Below are 14,639 nucleotides of genomic sequence, written 5' to 3'. Positions count from 1 at the left end.
AGATATGTTGTCCTGAAAAAAAACATATTTTTGAAAATTTAAGCCTGTCAAGGAGAACAATAGTACGACGGATCGAAAATATTTCAGGAAATTTACTCGACCAGCTAAAAACAATAATTGCTGATTTTACATATTGTTCTCTGGCGTTGGATGAGTCCTGCGATATTACTGACACAAGTCAATTATTAATATTTATTCGGGGCATTAACAAAAAATGTGAAATTCGCGAGGAACTTCTTAGTGTGCATCCAATGAAAGATACAGCTACCGGTGAAGACTTCTTTAACGCTGTTGAAGAGTGTTTAGTTAAAGTAAATTTACCTTGGAACAAAATAGTAAGCATCACTACGGATGGCTGTCCTAGTTTAACAGGGAAAAATGTGGGCTTACTAAAACGAATCAGCGACAAAGTAAAACAGTTGCAGCCAGAACAAGACATATTATTTTTACACTGCATTATTCATCAAGAAGTGTTATGTAGAAAAGTTTTAAAATTGAATCACGTCGTTACTGTTGTGACAAAAGTTGTAAATTTTATCCGGGAACGTGCCTTAAATCATCGACAGTTTGTTGAATTTTTGAAAGAAATTGAAAGTGACTTTTACGAAATTCCTTACTACACTGAGGTGAGATGGCTTAGCATCGGTAAAGTTTTGGACAGATTTCAATATTTGCTTGATGAAATAGTATCCTTCTTGTCGATAAAAGAAAAACTACATGATTTTCCTGAATTGCAAAATGAGGCATGGCTAAACGATTTGTCGTTTTCTGTAGATATTGTAAAATATTTAAATGAACTTAATGTAAATTTACAAGGGAAAAACCAGTTCGCTTTCAATATGCACTCAAATGTCAAAGCATTTATGATAAAACTAAACTTATTTGCTGAGAACTTTAATAAAACAATATTAAACCACTTCCCATCATTACAAACACGACGAGAATTATTGAAAAATTCTGATTTTCTTAAATATAGTTCAGTAACACAAGACCTGCATACTGAATTCCAAAGAAGATTTCAAGATTTCAAAGCTATTGAAAAACCTTTGTCATTAATTAGTCAACCTTTCAATTTCGATGTGCAAGAAGCTCCTGTTGAAATTCAGCTAGAATTAATTGACTTACAGGCAAATAATTTATTAAAAGAAAATGTTCAATCAAACGAATTGAGTGCTTTCTACGGTGCTTTGAATACAGAACATTTTAAACATTTTTTAAACTATGTTCAAAAATACCTAGTTTTATTTGGTTCGACATATATTTGTGAAAGAACTTTTTCGTTGATGGTTTCCACGAAAAATAAATATCGATCACAAATTACTGACGAAAATCTACACTCGGTATTAAGGATTGCTACAAGTGATTTGGATCCCAATTTTGAAGAAATAATATCACATGAACATTCGCGATTTCACGTTTCGCATTAACTATTATAGAAGTTATACTTATAATGAGTATTCTATTAATTTTAACGTTTAATGTTTGTCTTTTTTTTATAATTTTATTTAATATTAGGTATATTTACAAAATATGTATCAATATAAATTAATTTGTATCGTTAAAATATAAATAAATAAGAAAATAAAATCTTTCAATAACTGATTTATTTAATTACCATTAATTTATTATTATTCTTCTAACGCCGACTCCACTAATGAAGGTTGGCTAAAACACCATTGCAAATTCGTCTCTATTTTCTGCTTTTCTTAAAAGCGTCTGTGTGTTTAACCCGGTCCAGTCTCAAATGTTTTCAGTCAGAATATTTGTCGTCTACCAGGACCCCTTTTTCCTTCGAACAACTCGTACATATCATTTCTGAGCATGTGCCGTAAATATGCTGTCTGTCTCCTTTTAATGGAGGTCAAAAGTTCTCTGTCTCTTTCCATTTCGTGCAACATCATTTTGTTCGTATATGATCGGTCCATGGTATTTTCTAAATTCTCCCAAAAAGCCACATCTCAAAAGCTTCCGGCTTTCTCATTAAGTCAGCATTAACAATCCAAGCTTCGGCACCATAAAAAAGAATAGAGTGGATATACAACATTTTATCAACTAATATCAGATTTGCAGATTGAGTCTTTGGTGACTCAGAAATGTCCTCATCTTCAAAAAGTCTACCCTCAATTGCTCTATTCTTGATCGAATTTATGATTTCGAATTTAAATCTTCCGTAATCCAGACTCCTAAGTAAGTATTTCATTTTGTCCACTTGCTCAATATCTTCATTTTTTATCTGGTTCTTTTTCTGGATCTTCTTATGATTTAATATAATGACCATTTTTTTTTCAATTACGTGACATATTTTACTGGGCACAAGTTTTTCGCATGTATTCCCAAGTAGGACAATCTTTTATTACCATTTTCTAATTATTAACAGTCAAATTTCTTTGTCCAAATGCTTTAAAATAATACTTATAGTATTTATTTCTTGGGCAGGGAATAAACTACACCAAAAAAATTCGCGTGGGCACAGCGTACATATCCGGTATAGTCCTCCGGCCCGAGAGACATTTTGAAACTTTCATTTTGGCCCGCGCTTAAAAGTAATTGCCCCACCCCTGATCTAAGCGGTTTTTTAAAACTTATGGGTTTTGCAATATTTTACCGTCAGCGAACGGACTAATAGTAGAGGATCCGATATAAGGCCGATCTGCATCGATCTATTTAATGGATAACGTGTGCGTGAAGTAACAATGTATTTTAAACGGGATTTACTTTTTCGCACTGTTTTTGACACACTTTCATATAATCAAATATCCTTAACTTTCGCGTTGTCATGGTGATGACATAATGAGCAATAAATTACAAAAAAAAATTTGACAGTTTTGTGGTTTGAAAGAAATTAGAATGTTTAAATAAGTTCTAAAAATTGTAGAATAGGAATGAATTCCAGTGATGAAGAGTTACAGTTTTTTTATTTGTTTATCGTAGATAAAATATTGTATGAAACTGTGCGTGAAGTACTTTTTGCGAATTTAAGCGATGTATAGCACTCGCTCCGTTGTCGCTTGTGCTCTAAACATCACGTGCATTCGTAAAAAGCATACTTCACGAACTGTTTCATAAATAACTATTTTCATATATTAAAAAAAATGTTTCGACCCTGGTAGATATTATTCCAGATTTTCAGATTTCAGCACAGTGTTAGATGGTTGCGGCATATATGGAGAGCAGGTAGCGTAACAACTATAAACTCAATTTTACAATGGAAACCCGGAGTTAGAAGGAGACGCGGAGGAACTAGAATAAATGGTTACAGGAAGTAAAGGAAAATTTATATAGGGCAGGAATTAGAGACTAGCAGAAAAAGACAGAGGATAGAAAGAACTGGAGAAGCACAGTCAATAGTATCGAGTAGCAGACTGGGACTAATCTGCTCTAAAAAGATGGATCTAGATAGCTTTTTAGCAGCTCAACCCCACCTGGTGTATTTAGCCATTTAATTTTCTTATTACACATTATTATTGGTACATCAAAAATTAAAAGGACGGTGCCTGTAATAAAATCTAAAATTCAAAATTTAATCAAGAAAAATAATAAATATTAAAATTTCCTATAAGTTCAAATTTATTTATTAAAATTTTTGATATAATTTTCATAAATAAATTACTTACTAATAACACTTTTTTAATTAATTCCAAAAAATCCATTTTGCAGCAATAATAAAATATTAGTATTTGTAAAATAAATATCAATCATATCATAAATAATACAGGTTTACAAAAAAAAAACTAAATTTCGGACTATTTGACGAAACCATGTTACAAGGGAGTTTTTGGGGTGGCTGATCACGAATCCGGGGTCCGCTCACCTCTTTCACGCCAGGTAAAGGTCATTTCAAGGTCAAATCAAGATAAATCGACAGTCGCTCTGAGAAAGTATATTAGGGCGTTTTTGGTGTCGCTGATGACGAATCATTAGTCCGCTGACCTCTATCACGTCTAGTTCAAGGTCAAATCAACATAAATCGACACAATCGCTCTGAAAATATAGGGGTTTTGGAGTCACTGATCATGAAAACTGCGGTCCGTTGAGCTCTACCACGTAAGGTAATGGTCATTTCAAGGCCAAATCAGGACAAGTCCACAAAACTGATTTGACCTTGAAATGACCTTTACCTGTCGCGGTTGAGCTCAACGGACCCCAGTTTTGTGATCAGCGACCCCAAAAACCCCCTAATATACTTTTTCAGAGCGATCGTGTCCATTTATCTTGATTTGACCTCGAAATGACCTTGAGCTAGACGTGATAGAGGTCAGCGGACACAAATTCGTCATCAGCGACCACAAAAACCCCCTAATATACTTTTTCAGAGCGACTGTCGGTTTATCTTGATTTGACCTTGAGATTACCATTACCTGACGTGATAGAGGTCAGCGGACCCCGGATTCGTGACCAGCGACCCCAAAAACCCCCTAGTCATATGGTTTCGTCAAATATTCCGAAATGTATTTTTTTTGTAAACCTGTTTAATCAAAAGAATATCAATCTTTTAATTTAAATAGACAACTTTAAAACATAGAACTGCATTCACAACTGTATTCACAGTAAAAGTTTCAAAAGATCACACATTACGCTTAAAGTAAGAGGTAAATCAGCAGACGAGTCGTTGTGACTTCCAAAATATGACAACACCGCTGGAAGTGACAACGCACCTTGAACTACCCTATATATGGAAGCCATAACGTATGCTGTACGCTTCGGTATATACGTATATATATACAAAATTTATTTTGGTAAATCCTTTCCCCTCAATAGGTAGACCCATTTTATAAGTCCCCCTTTTACCAAATACACAATTTTTAAAAAATAATTCCTAGTAGAAAAGGTGGAAGTCGGACAGCCTCTTCTGTATACCGGAAGTCACAACTTAACGTGCATCAATATATATATATATATATATATATATATATATATATATATATATATATATATATATATATATTGTTATTGAAGAATAAAAGCCATTAAGTAGAAAGTTAACTGATTTTTCTGAAAGGACATTCTACAAAAGTCACGTTGAAAACTAGACAAGGAACTCGTTATCATAATCTCTAAACAACTCTTACCCGATAAGGGCTAATTAATATTCACTTTCAGTGGTCAAACCCTACTAAAATAACTATAAATGAAAAACTAGTCGTTACTAATGACCACAATCCCAGGTAATAAAATCATATTATCTTAATCCCTCAAGAATGGTATTTTACAAAAATTTACACAAAATATAAGAATATTAGATCTGTCTATAAAACAATTGTTAAGAATGTATTTGGTATTCCTACTTATTCTTCTATAATAACTCAAAATTAAAAAAAAAATAATTTCAATTTTTCTAATACAAATTCGGCTAATTGACGAAGTCCCTGATCACACAAACAACAGCCCACACACATAAGAAATTTTTGAAAATGAGACGCATTACCTACACGCCGTTTAAAAATTTTTCCCTCGCTTTCGAATATACCTTGATCACGATATTTTATATCTCATGCTTTATTACACGTACTTCCAGAATTTTTATTATATGTACTTCCAGAATTTAACTAAAAATTTAAAAAAATGTTAACTAACGTACCATCCCCAAAGCATTTTTTAATTTGAGACGTATTCCCGAATAGCCCGCAATACATCGCAAGTTTCAGAATTTTTTCTCTTCTTTTGGAAAATACCTCCATCACGTTTTTTTTATATATTATGCTTTAGTATATATACTTCGAGAATTTAGCAAAAAATTGAAAAAACAAAGTTGACTAACGTACCATCCATAAAGCATTTTTGAATTTGAGACGTATTACCGAATAGCCCGCAATACATCTAAGTTTCAGAATTTTTTCTCTTGTTTTGGAAAATACCTCCATCACGTTTTTTTTTTATATATTATGCTTTAGTATATATACTTCGAGAATTTAGCAAAAAATTGAAAAAAAAAAGTTGACTAACGTACCATCCATAAAGCATTTTTGAATTTGAGACGTATTACCGAATAGCGCGCAATACATGTAAGTTTCAGAATTTTTTTCTCTTGTTTTGGAAAATACCTCCATCACGTTTTTTTTATATGTTATGCTTTATTATATTTACTTTGAGAATTTAACAAAAAACTGAGAAAAAAAGTTGACTAACGATCCATCCATAAAGGATTTTTGACTTTAAGTGGCATTATCTACTCACTGTCAATACATCGCCCGTTTAATTTTTTTTCCAAACATATATAACATATATGGGCCATTCCACGAACATACGCCTGTTTTGGATTAGTTCGACAACGAATATTTTACTGTGCAACATAAGAAGTACGAAAGTAAATGGCGCTAATAATTATTCCAATAAACAACAATGTAATTTGCAATTTACTTTCGTTCTTCTTATTTTGCACAGTAAAATATTCGTTGTCGAAGTAATCCAAAACAGGCGTATGTTCGTGGAATAGGGTATATAACATTTTTCTTGTTAATATTATCTGTTTTATTCATTTTTGATAAATTTATACCAAATTTTTGTGAAAATATGAAAAAAAAATTATGGATGAAATTTATGGCTAAGGTAATACCGGTGAACTATTAAGGTATGAAGACAGAGAGTGGCAGTAATTGAATTGAATTTTTGACTAACCCACGTGTATAAGTGTAATATCACTGTTACACACAGTCAATTTTTGAGCTTATGCAACTAGATACAATATCTAAAACCCTGTGAATAATATGAAACATGGACTTTTATTTTAGATAATATGTGGATACAGCTAGAACCTACAAAAAACATAAAAAATGTTACCTCAATGCCGCCAAAACAAAAAGAATATTAATCTGTAATCACGAGCAGGTTGGTCTATAGTCTATGGAAAACTTAAAAAAATAAACTTCAGCTTCGTAATAATAATTAAAGTACTTAATATGTAGTCTCGGAGAATTAAAAACTCGAAGAAAAATATAACTTTGATATAATAACAACTGTGAATATAACATAGAACATAACCACAAATGCACAAATTATCTTCGCGCGCTTCTCAACAACCGCGTTACGGGTTATTTTTCCTGTGTTGCCAGTCGTCAAGTAAGCCTTTTCCCTCAACCTACCTTAAAAATTCCCACTTTTATGAAAAAATTCCCTTCTATTTACAATATCTGAGAAAATATGTCGAATTATTTTCAAATATTTCAATTCTTTTTAAACATCTTACAATTTGGACTGGAGCAAAAATTCCCTTTTGAGTTAACTGTTTCCCTTTTATGTTGAAAATTCTCGCAAAGAGGGGAATTTTACTCCGGGCGGCAACACAGTGTACCGAACGAAAGCGAACCTAACCGAACGTCAACCACATAGATGGCACGCGTGGCGTGGCTGCACAGCCGTGTAAAGTTGCAGCAATGTTGCTACAAACTTGAAACATCATATTTGTCATAACAATATTGCAGCATACTTGTCACAAACTTGCCTCGTCATATTTCACGCGGCAATTTAAAATCAAAGAAGAATCAAACTTGCCACAAGTTTATATGCTATCTGGGAATGTTCATCCGTTAGTCGGTTTCTGTATTTGTTTTTAATGAACTTCATGTTTGAAAACGTTGATTCACAAAGGTAGGTGGAACAAAACAGGGCAATAATTTTCAAAGCTACATTGACTAGGATTGGGTATTTCTGTTTGGACACTAGACACCAAAAATTTTCATTTCCGGCAACGCTCTTCAAACACAAATCATTCTGCAGTGTGACTATTTCTAATTCAGTCTCTGCTCTGCTTTCGCTGAAATGCTGTTCGATGGTTTGGGATAAGCTTTCTGCATCGAGGGGCATGTACGGATAAGATACAAACTGAGCAATCGCTTCAATTTTGTTGAAGTCACTAAATCGGGTATCGAATTCATGCCTCAGTCGGGTCAACATTTCTATATGCCCCTCTCCTGTGTAAGGTTGAACGTTTACTACTTCTTTTTTTCGATTACTTCTTTTAAACAAGGAACATGTTTTAAATTTCCTTCCAGTAGATGTTTTTCCCATAGTTCAAGTTTCGCAATGAATGACTTTACTTCGGAAATCATTTGAATAATACTTTTTTCTTTACCCTGAAGCTGCAAATTTAGTTCATTCAGCTTTCCTGTGACATCGGTCAAGAATTCAAAATCTCTCAACCATGCGGGTTCTTCTAATGTTGAGTAGTATTCTTTACGCTCCTTAAGAAAAGCGATTAAAGCTAGTAGGAGCTCTTAAAAGCGCCGAAGAATCTTCCCCTTGCTTAACCAGCGTATCTCTGTATGCAGAAGCAATTCTCCGTATTCTAGATTCATTTATGCAATTAGAGTTCGGAACTGTCTTCTCTGCAAAGCATGAGCTCTTACTTGGTTTACAAGTTTAACAACGACTTTCATAACATTGTCGGCATTTAAAAATTTACCACAAAGTGCTTGCTGATGCACGATGCAGTGGTATGTTAAAAAATTTGGAAACGTGTCATCTTTGCGGCAAAGGGCAATGAATCCTTTATGCACTCCAGTAAACGCTGGGGCTCCGTCAGTTGTAATGCCAACCAGTTTCTGAAGTGGAATGTTTTCAGAGATAAAATAATCTTGAACGGAAGAAAATATGTCTTCATCTCGAGTCAATATGGCTAGTTGGGACGTATCACTAATATCTGTGGACTCGTCAAATTGTAAGGAGAAGAAAATACATCGCTGTAAGTCCGTCTTCATCTGGGAAACAACATCTTCTGACATTTTCAACTCGTCTAGTTACGGCAAGCCTTGCAAGCTGGAGGGAATTTATAGCCGACATTATTTCGTATTTATTTTTAAAACCTTCAAACAGGCAGTTTGCGGCTTCTACAAGACATTCCTTGATGTACTCGCCATCTTCAAAGGGTTTCTTCTTTTTGGCAATAACTTGAGACACTTTGTAAGAAGCTAGAGTGGTGACTTTAGTTTTATCGCTGACTTGTAATGATACAGACTGCTGCCTAACTAATTGATTTTTCAACTGTTTCACTTTCTCTTTTCGGATGCTACTATTGGCGGGATATTCTGTGTTTATTTTCGGATGAGTACTATTAAAATGTCTTTCGACGTTACCTTTCTTTCCAACTGCGATACTTGCTTGGCACAATAGACTTGCCTTTCACTTGAGTAAAAAAATAATCGTCTTCCCACTCTATATGAAAGTGATAAACTTTTGATTTCTTTGAAGGATTCATTTTTATAAATAATGGGTTCAAGTCACGATTAAAACTATGTTCTAGCACTCGTGAAGGGACTAACAAATAATAGTAACTAAGCCGATAAGCACGTTTAGGTGACAACCGCAAGTGAAGGCTAAGAATTGCGCAACTGTGGTAAAGATAAGTATTTTCAGCCCCGGCACGTTTTAGCGATATCGGGACGGCCGGGTTCATCGCACGCAGTGTTGCCAATGTCCGGATAATTATCCGATTTTCGGATAATTTCGTGGACTATCGGATAATTTTCGGATTGAATAATTTTTTGGATAATTTCGGATAATTCAAGGGTCTATCTATCTACTTTATATATGTTATATTTTTTATTTTATTCGATTCGCACGACGAGCGACTCGAACTAAGGTTAAAATCGACTGGTCGATAGCGATACACGTGTTGCCGACCCCTGCTCTATGTCAACCAAATGAGAATTGAACATGTCTCACAATACGACTATTTGGGAACTATAATCAATGAGTCGTGGGACAATACTCAAGAGATTAAATGTCACATCGGAAAGGCAAATAGTGCATTCTTGACTATGAGCTCTGTGTTCAAGAGCCATGACATCACTCTCAAAAAAATCTATCTATAAAAAAATAGGACTCCTTAAATGTTACGTGTACTCAGTGTTTCTATACGGAGTAGAAACGTGGACATTGAAGGCGGAAACTCTATCGAAACTTCAAGCTTTTGAGCTATGGTTGTACAGAAGGATCCTAAAGATACCATGGACAGACAAAGTCACCAATGAAGAAGTACTACGGAGGATGAACACAACCGCAGATTTAGTCAACATCGTGAAGGGCCGTAAGCTGCAGTACTTGGGCTTATAATGAGAAATCAAGGCAGATACGAGCCACTCCAGTGCATTTTACAAGGTAAAATTAAAGGAAAAAGGGCCCCAGGACGAAGAAGAATATCCTGGCTTGCTAACCTGAGAGCATGGTATAGAAATACCTCAACACAACTATTTCGTATAGCAACTAACAAAGTCATCATAGCCAGAATGATCGCCAACGTTCGGAACGGACAGGCACCCTAAGAAGAATTAAAAGAAAAGTTTAAAAATATGCAATAGTACGAGGTATTATAACTATATTGTTACCTGTAACTTTGATAACATAGTGTACTCTACCAGGGAACCGTCGTTAGCCCATACGCCATTTTGCTACAGGTTTCCAAATACTGTGAATTATTAGGAGCGGTGGTTATCCAATTTGTGACAAGATTCATTTGAATGGGTGATTGGAAAAAGGATAACATTCCTGACAACCAAATTTTAAGAAAATGAAAAAGAAAACTGTTTTGCGTCGAAGCCGCTGGAAGACGGCCGGCGATTTTATCGTTTTTGTGCTCAGCAGATATAAGATAGAAATATTCATACAATGGCGATCTCACTTGACCAAGTTAGATAGCCATTCTATGAATATTTATATCTTACTGTAATTCGCCATATTTTTGGAATGTTATCCTTTTTCCAATCACCTATTCATTTGTTGGTTCTGAGTTCTGTACTGAGTTCTTATCAGAACTCAGTACAACCCCAGCACTGGTCTTTATCAAGGCCCATAGTGCACAAACCCCTGCCTTTGCCCTGAAGGGCTGAGGCTCTGCAGATGACCTGCGGAGCCCTCCATACCACGTAAATGGACGAGGACCCAGCAGGCCGGGGGTGAATTGAGTAGCCTCTTATATGCTAGAAGTTGGAGTCCCTTCGAGGGGGACTTACGACTCTGAATTTTTAGCTCCTGTTGTGGACAATTTCAATGTTTTTAAATCGGTGTAGCCAAACTTTTAGCATCAATCAATCCCCAATCCTCCCCTAGTTTCCGCATTTCTCCAACAGAACTATACACATTATAGTACTCTTACTTTGTTGCAATGGTAGGTTGCTTCCTGAGCAATTTTTCAACTCTTCCGAACACCCTATCAGCGGGGAGAAAGCTGTGCCCGCGAACAGAGTACGTTAGAACAATCTCATCTAAAGTATTTTGCACTGATCCTAAATAATACACTAATGTGTAGACAACAGCATTGTTTTTGTTTTGACCAGCACACCCATCACAGAACAGATTCAACCTTGTTGCATTTGAAAAATCATAATTTTAGAAGCATATGCTTTTTAGAAGCTTTTTTTTTCGTGTATTGGTAATTTCTTTTTCGCTATTTTCTTCGTCACTACTTTCTGAATCTGATACTTCACTGCAAGGGCGTCGCCAGCCGGTAAACTAGGGGGGCACCATAAAAGAGAAATATCAAAAAAGAAATGTTTTAATAAAAAAAAATAGAAAACTAACAAAATATCTATATAGAAAATCAATTAAAACATAATCTTCTAGGGTTCTTTGCGAATTCGTTGGTCACTTTGTTGACGAAATCGTTTAAGTTTTTGAAAATATGTTGCCTGTGTACACTCATCATAGCGAGGCCATTGAGTCGAGCTTCAGACATGGTGCTCCTCAACCAGGTTTTGATTCTCCTAAGGCTACTAAATGACCTTTCAACTGTACAAGTCGTACAAGGTAAAGCAACAAGGATCTTCAAAGCCTTCTTAATTTCAGGAAAAAAATCTTCCGTTTCCTTGAGGATTTCCACAACACTCATACTCAGTTTGATCGATTCTCGTTTTTCCTCCCATATTTTTTTTCCAAAGCTCTGTCTTATTTTTAATATTTGTAAGACCGTAAAAATTTTTGAATTCCTCGCAACCTTCTTCAAGTTCTTCCAAAGAAATGTTTTTCATTTGCGCAGGATGTAGTTTTGTTAAAGTAAATGATGGTCTATTTTCTTCAGAAAACCTTATTTGTAGGGAATTTATAATTGAGTCCAAATAAGGAATTGTTATGGACCTACGCCAAAATTCTGAGGGGCTTTTTGCCGTGTGGTTGCTACGGTGTTGTTGTCTTTCAGCAGTACGGGGTATTGAATTCATATCTTCCGCCAATCCAATTTTTTCCGCAATAGTAGTAACATCTCTGAAAATTTCTTCTGTAACTTTTTCGGGTTGTTCACGGTGATTTTTGATTAGGTTTAAAATACGACCAATATGCTGGGATGCCTGAACCGCATCCAAGGAGACTGATTGGAGCTCGTTTACAGTGGGTTCGAAAAGAGCGGAATATTTTTCTATCAACGCAAGGCTAAAAACAAACGAAACTTTGGAAGCTGCAGCATGGAGCTGATATGCACGTTTCCTTATCGCATTATTGCCATCTCGAGACAGGGTTTCTAGTGCCTCCATTATAGCACAAAAATTCTCTTTAAAAACTCTGATGCTCTTATATTTCTCGCTCCATCTTGTTTCGCACAACTTGGCAATATTGGCTACTAATTTTCTTCTTAGAACCGATTCACGAAAAAATGTAATTATATCTTTGATGGTCCCAACTGTATTCCGGATGTCAGGCAGAGCGTTCAGGTCATTGATAACCAGGTTGAGCTTATGTGACGAGCAATGAAAAAATAGTGCTTTATTGTATTTTTTACGCAAAATAGCCTGAACGCCACCTTCCTCTTATCTGGATCGAGATCCTCTTTTGTCAGAAATTCGTCTATTGCCGTGGCGATCGATTTTGCGTCCAAAGCTGTAAGCTCAGCAAATCCGAGGAATACTTCTTCAATGTTTCTGGTTTCCTCATCAAAATATCTTATGCCAGCTGAGAGCTGTTCCTTACCAGATATATCCGCTGTTTCATCTGCTAAAATACTATATGCTTCCGATTTCTTCACATTCTTGATTATAGCCGCCTTAATAACATCTCCACAAATACTGATAATCTGATTCTGGATATCCACCGATCGGTAACTTGCATTCTTTTTTCCACACTCAAGATGGTTTTTTAAAGTCGTGTCTCCTGCGTCAATCCGCATCTTATACAAACCTTCCAGAATTCCATCACCATAGTTTGCCCCTCTTAATGCTAGGTCTTGGGATCCGCAAAAAGCAATGCAGGAAATAATCGATCTTATAATTTTCCGGTTTTTTTCAAGACTTTCCTGAGAGTATTTGTTAATTTGCACATCCACCGGCATATTCGCAAGAAATAACCTAGCTGCTTCCAATGCTGTCTTATGAAAGTGAGTATCTGCGTGTTTTCTGCAATATTCATGAATATCTTTGAATTTACAAAACGGCCTTATAATGAATGAACCTAAAACATCTCTAACGGAGCTCAGATTGGGTGGAAATAGTGTACAGAATTTACAAAAAGCTCCTTTTTGTTGGCGGGAGTATGCTAACCATGGTGAGTACATTTGCAACCAGGAATGATTGAATTTTCTTTTTAGATGCTGGGCATCTTCGGCAAAGTCGTACTGTTTAGGTGGTATCCAACAGTTTTCAAGTAATTCTTTTTTCCGCTCGGTTGATAAAGTCGCAACTCGACCTACAAATCGACCGACGTCATTTTCATTGCTATCTATTGTTGAATCCACATCTACCTCATCATCCAAATCTGTAATAAATACGTATATTATTTCTTACTGAGAGAAATAAGAATAGAACGTAGCTGCGTCTTGTGCTTGCTTAAGGTACGTTTTTACTGGAGCGTAATTTACTGGATTATTGGTAAAATATCTGCTAGCAGAGGAAATAGAGGACGAAGAAATGTTAGAAATGTCAAGTGCTCCAAGATTAGAAAAACATGCAATATTTAAAAGAAAACAAAAAGAAGGATACTTCAATATTGTGATAAACAACCATTTATTAGGAAATTATTAAATGAGACATACTTATAAAAACAAGCTTCACTTCACAAACTGCTAAAAATCTCTCAAATAAAAAACTCTGAAACAACGAAACACGCCAACAAACCACACAAGCAGTCCACCGCAATCACCGCTTAGCTTCAGCGACGATCTTTCGGCGATGAACGCTGTAAAAACGTACCTTTAGATCCGGAAAGATGCACAGACAGACATATAAACCCCCTTTTTTTTGCCGAGAGTGAAAAATCATGCGACCGTTAATCCTTTAACTCCGACCAATAAAACCATACCTTTGGAGCAACTTGGCTTAGGCGAAGTCACAGAACTGTTGCAAGAACGTGCACTAGCACTGGTGACACTGCTGGTGATTTGATCAAAATTCTGAAGATTAGAATCTGCTGTTGTCGTCCCTTTTTTATAACTAGTTTGTCCATCGCTGTCACTACTGTCACTCTCACTTCTTTCTTCAGGTTTTTTTCTTTTCAAAGTTTCTGCAAAGAAAAAATAAATTGAATTTTTTATACCTTGGGCTCTCACAAACCTACCCATCCCCCTGTTTTTATCTCCCTCCCGACCGAAGGATTTTTTTTGCCTCCTATATATTCAACATACATATTGTTATGATCTGCTTCTTATTAATTTTATATTAATTATTATTTATTTGATTAATTATTTAATTGTCGCAAAACATACATAAAAATTGAATAAAAAAATCTCA

The 14,639-nt window shown here is 35.4% G+C and overlaps 1 protein-coding gene across 1 annotated transcript; it reads right to left on the bottom strand.

Annotated features, from left to right (window-relative positions):
• Positions 1–7,467: 7,467 nt before the first annotated feature.
• On the bottom strand, positions 7,468–8,004 carry LOC126890989 (EPM2A-interacting protein 1-like). The gene has a single exon (XM_050660170.1). The coding sequence runs from the start codon at positions 8,002–8,004 to the stop codon at positions 7,468–7,470; it is 537 nt and encodes a 178-aa protein (XP_050516127.1).
• Positions 8,005–14,639: the final 6,635 nt, after the last annotated feature.

Source organism: Diabrotica virgifera, chromosome 9 (genome assembly GCF_917563875.1).
Source record: "Diabrotica virgifera virgifera chromosome 9, PGI_DIABVI_V3a".
Lineage (NCBI taxonomy): Eukaryota > Metazoa > Arthropoda > Insecta > Coleoptera > Chrysomelidae > Diabrotica > Diabrotica virgifera.
Note: the sequence above shows the minus strand (reverse complement) of the source record. Positions and strands in the feature narration are given on the sequence as shown.

Coding starts and splice junctions, on each gene's coding strand:
- LOC126890989 (XM_050660170.1), bottom strand. CDS start 8,004: ATGGGAAAAACATCTACTGGAAGGAAATTTAAAACATGTTCCTTGTTT.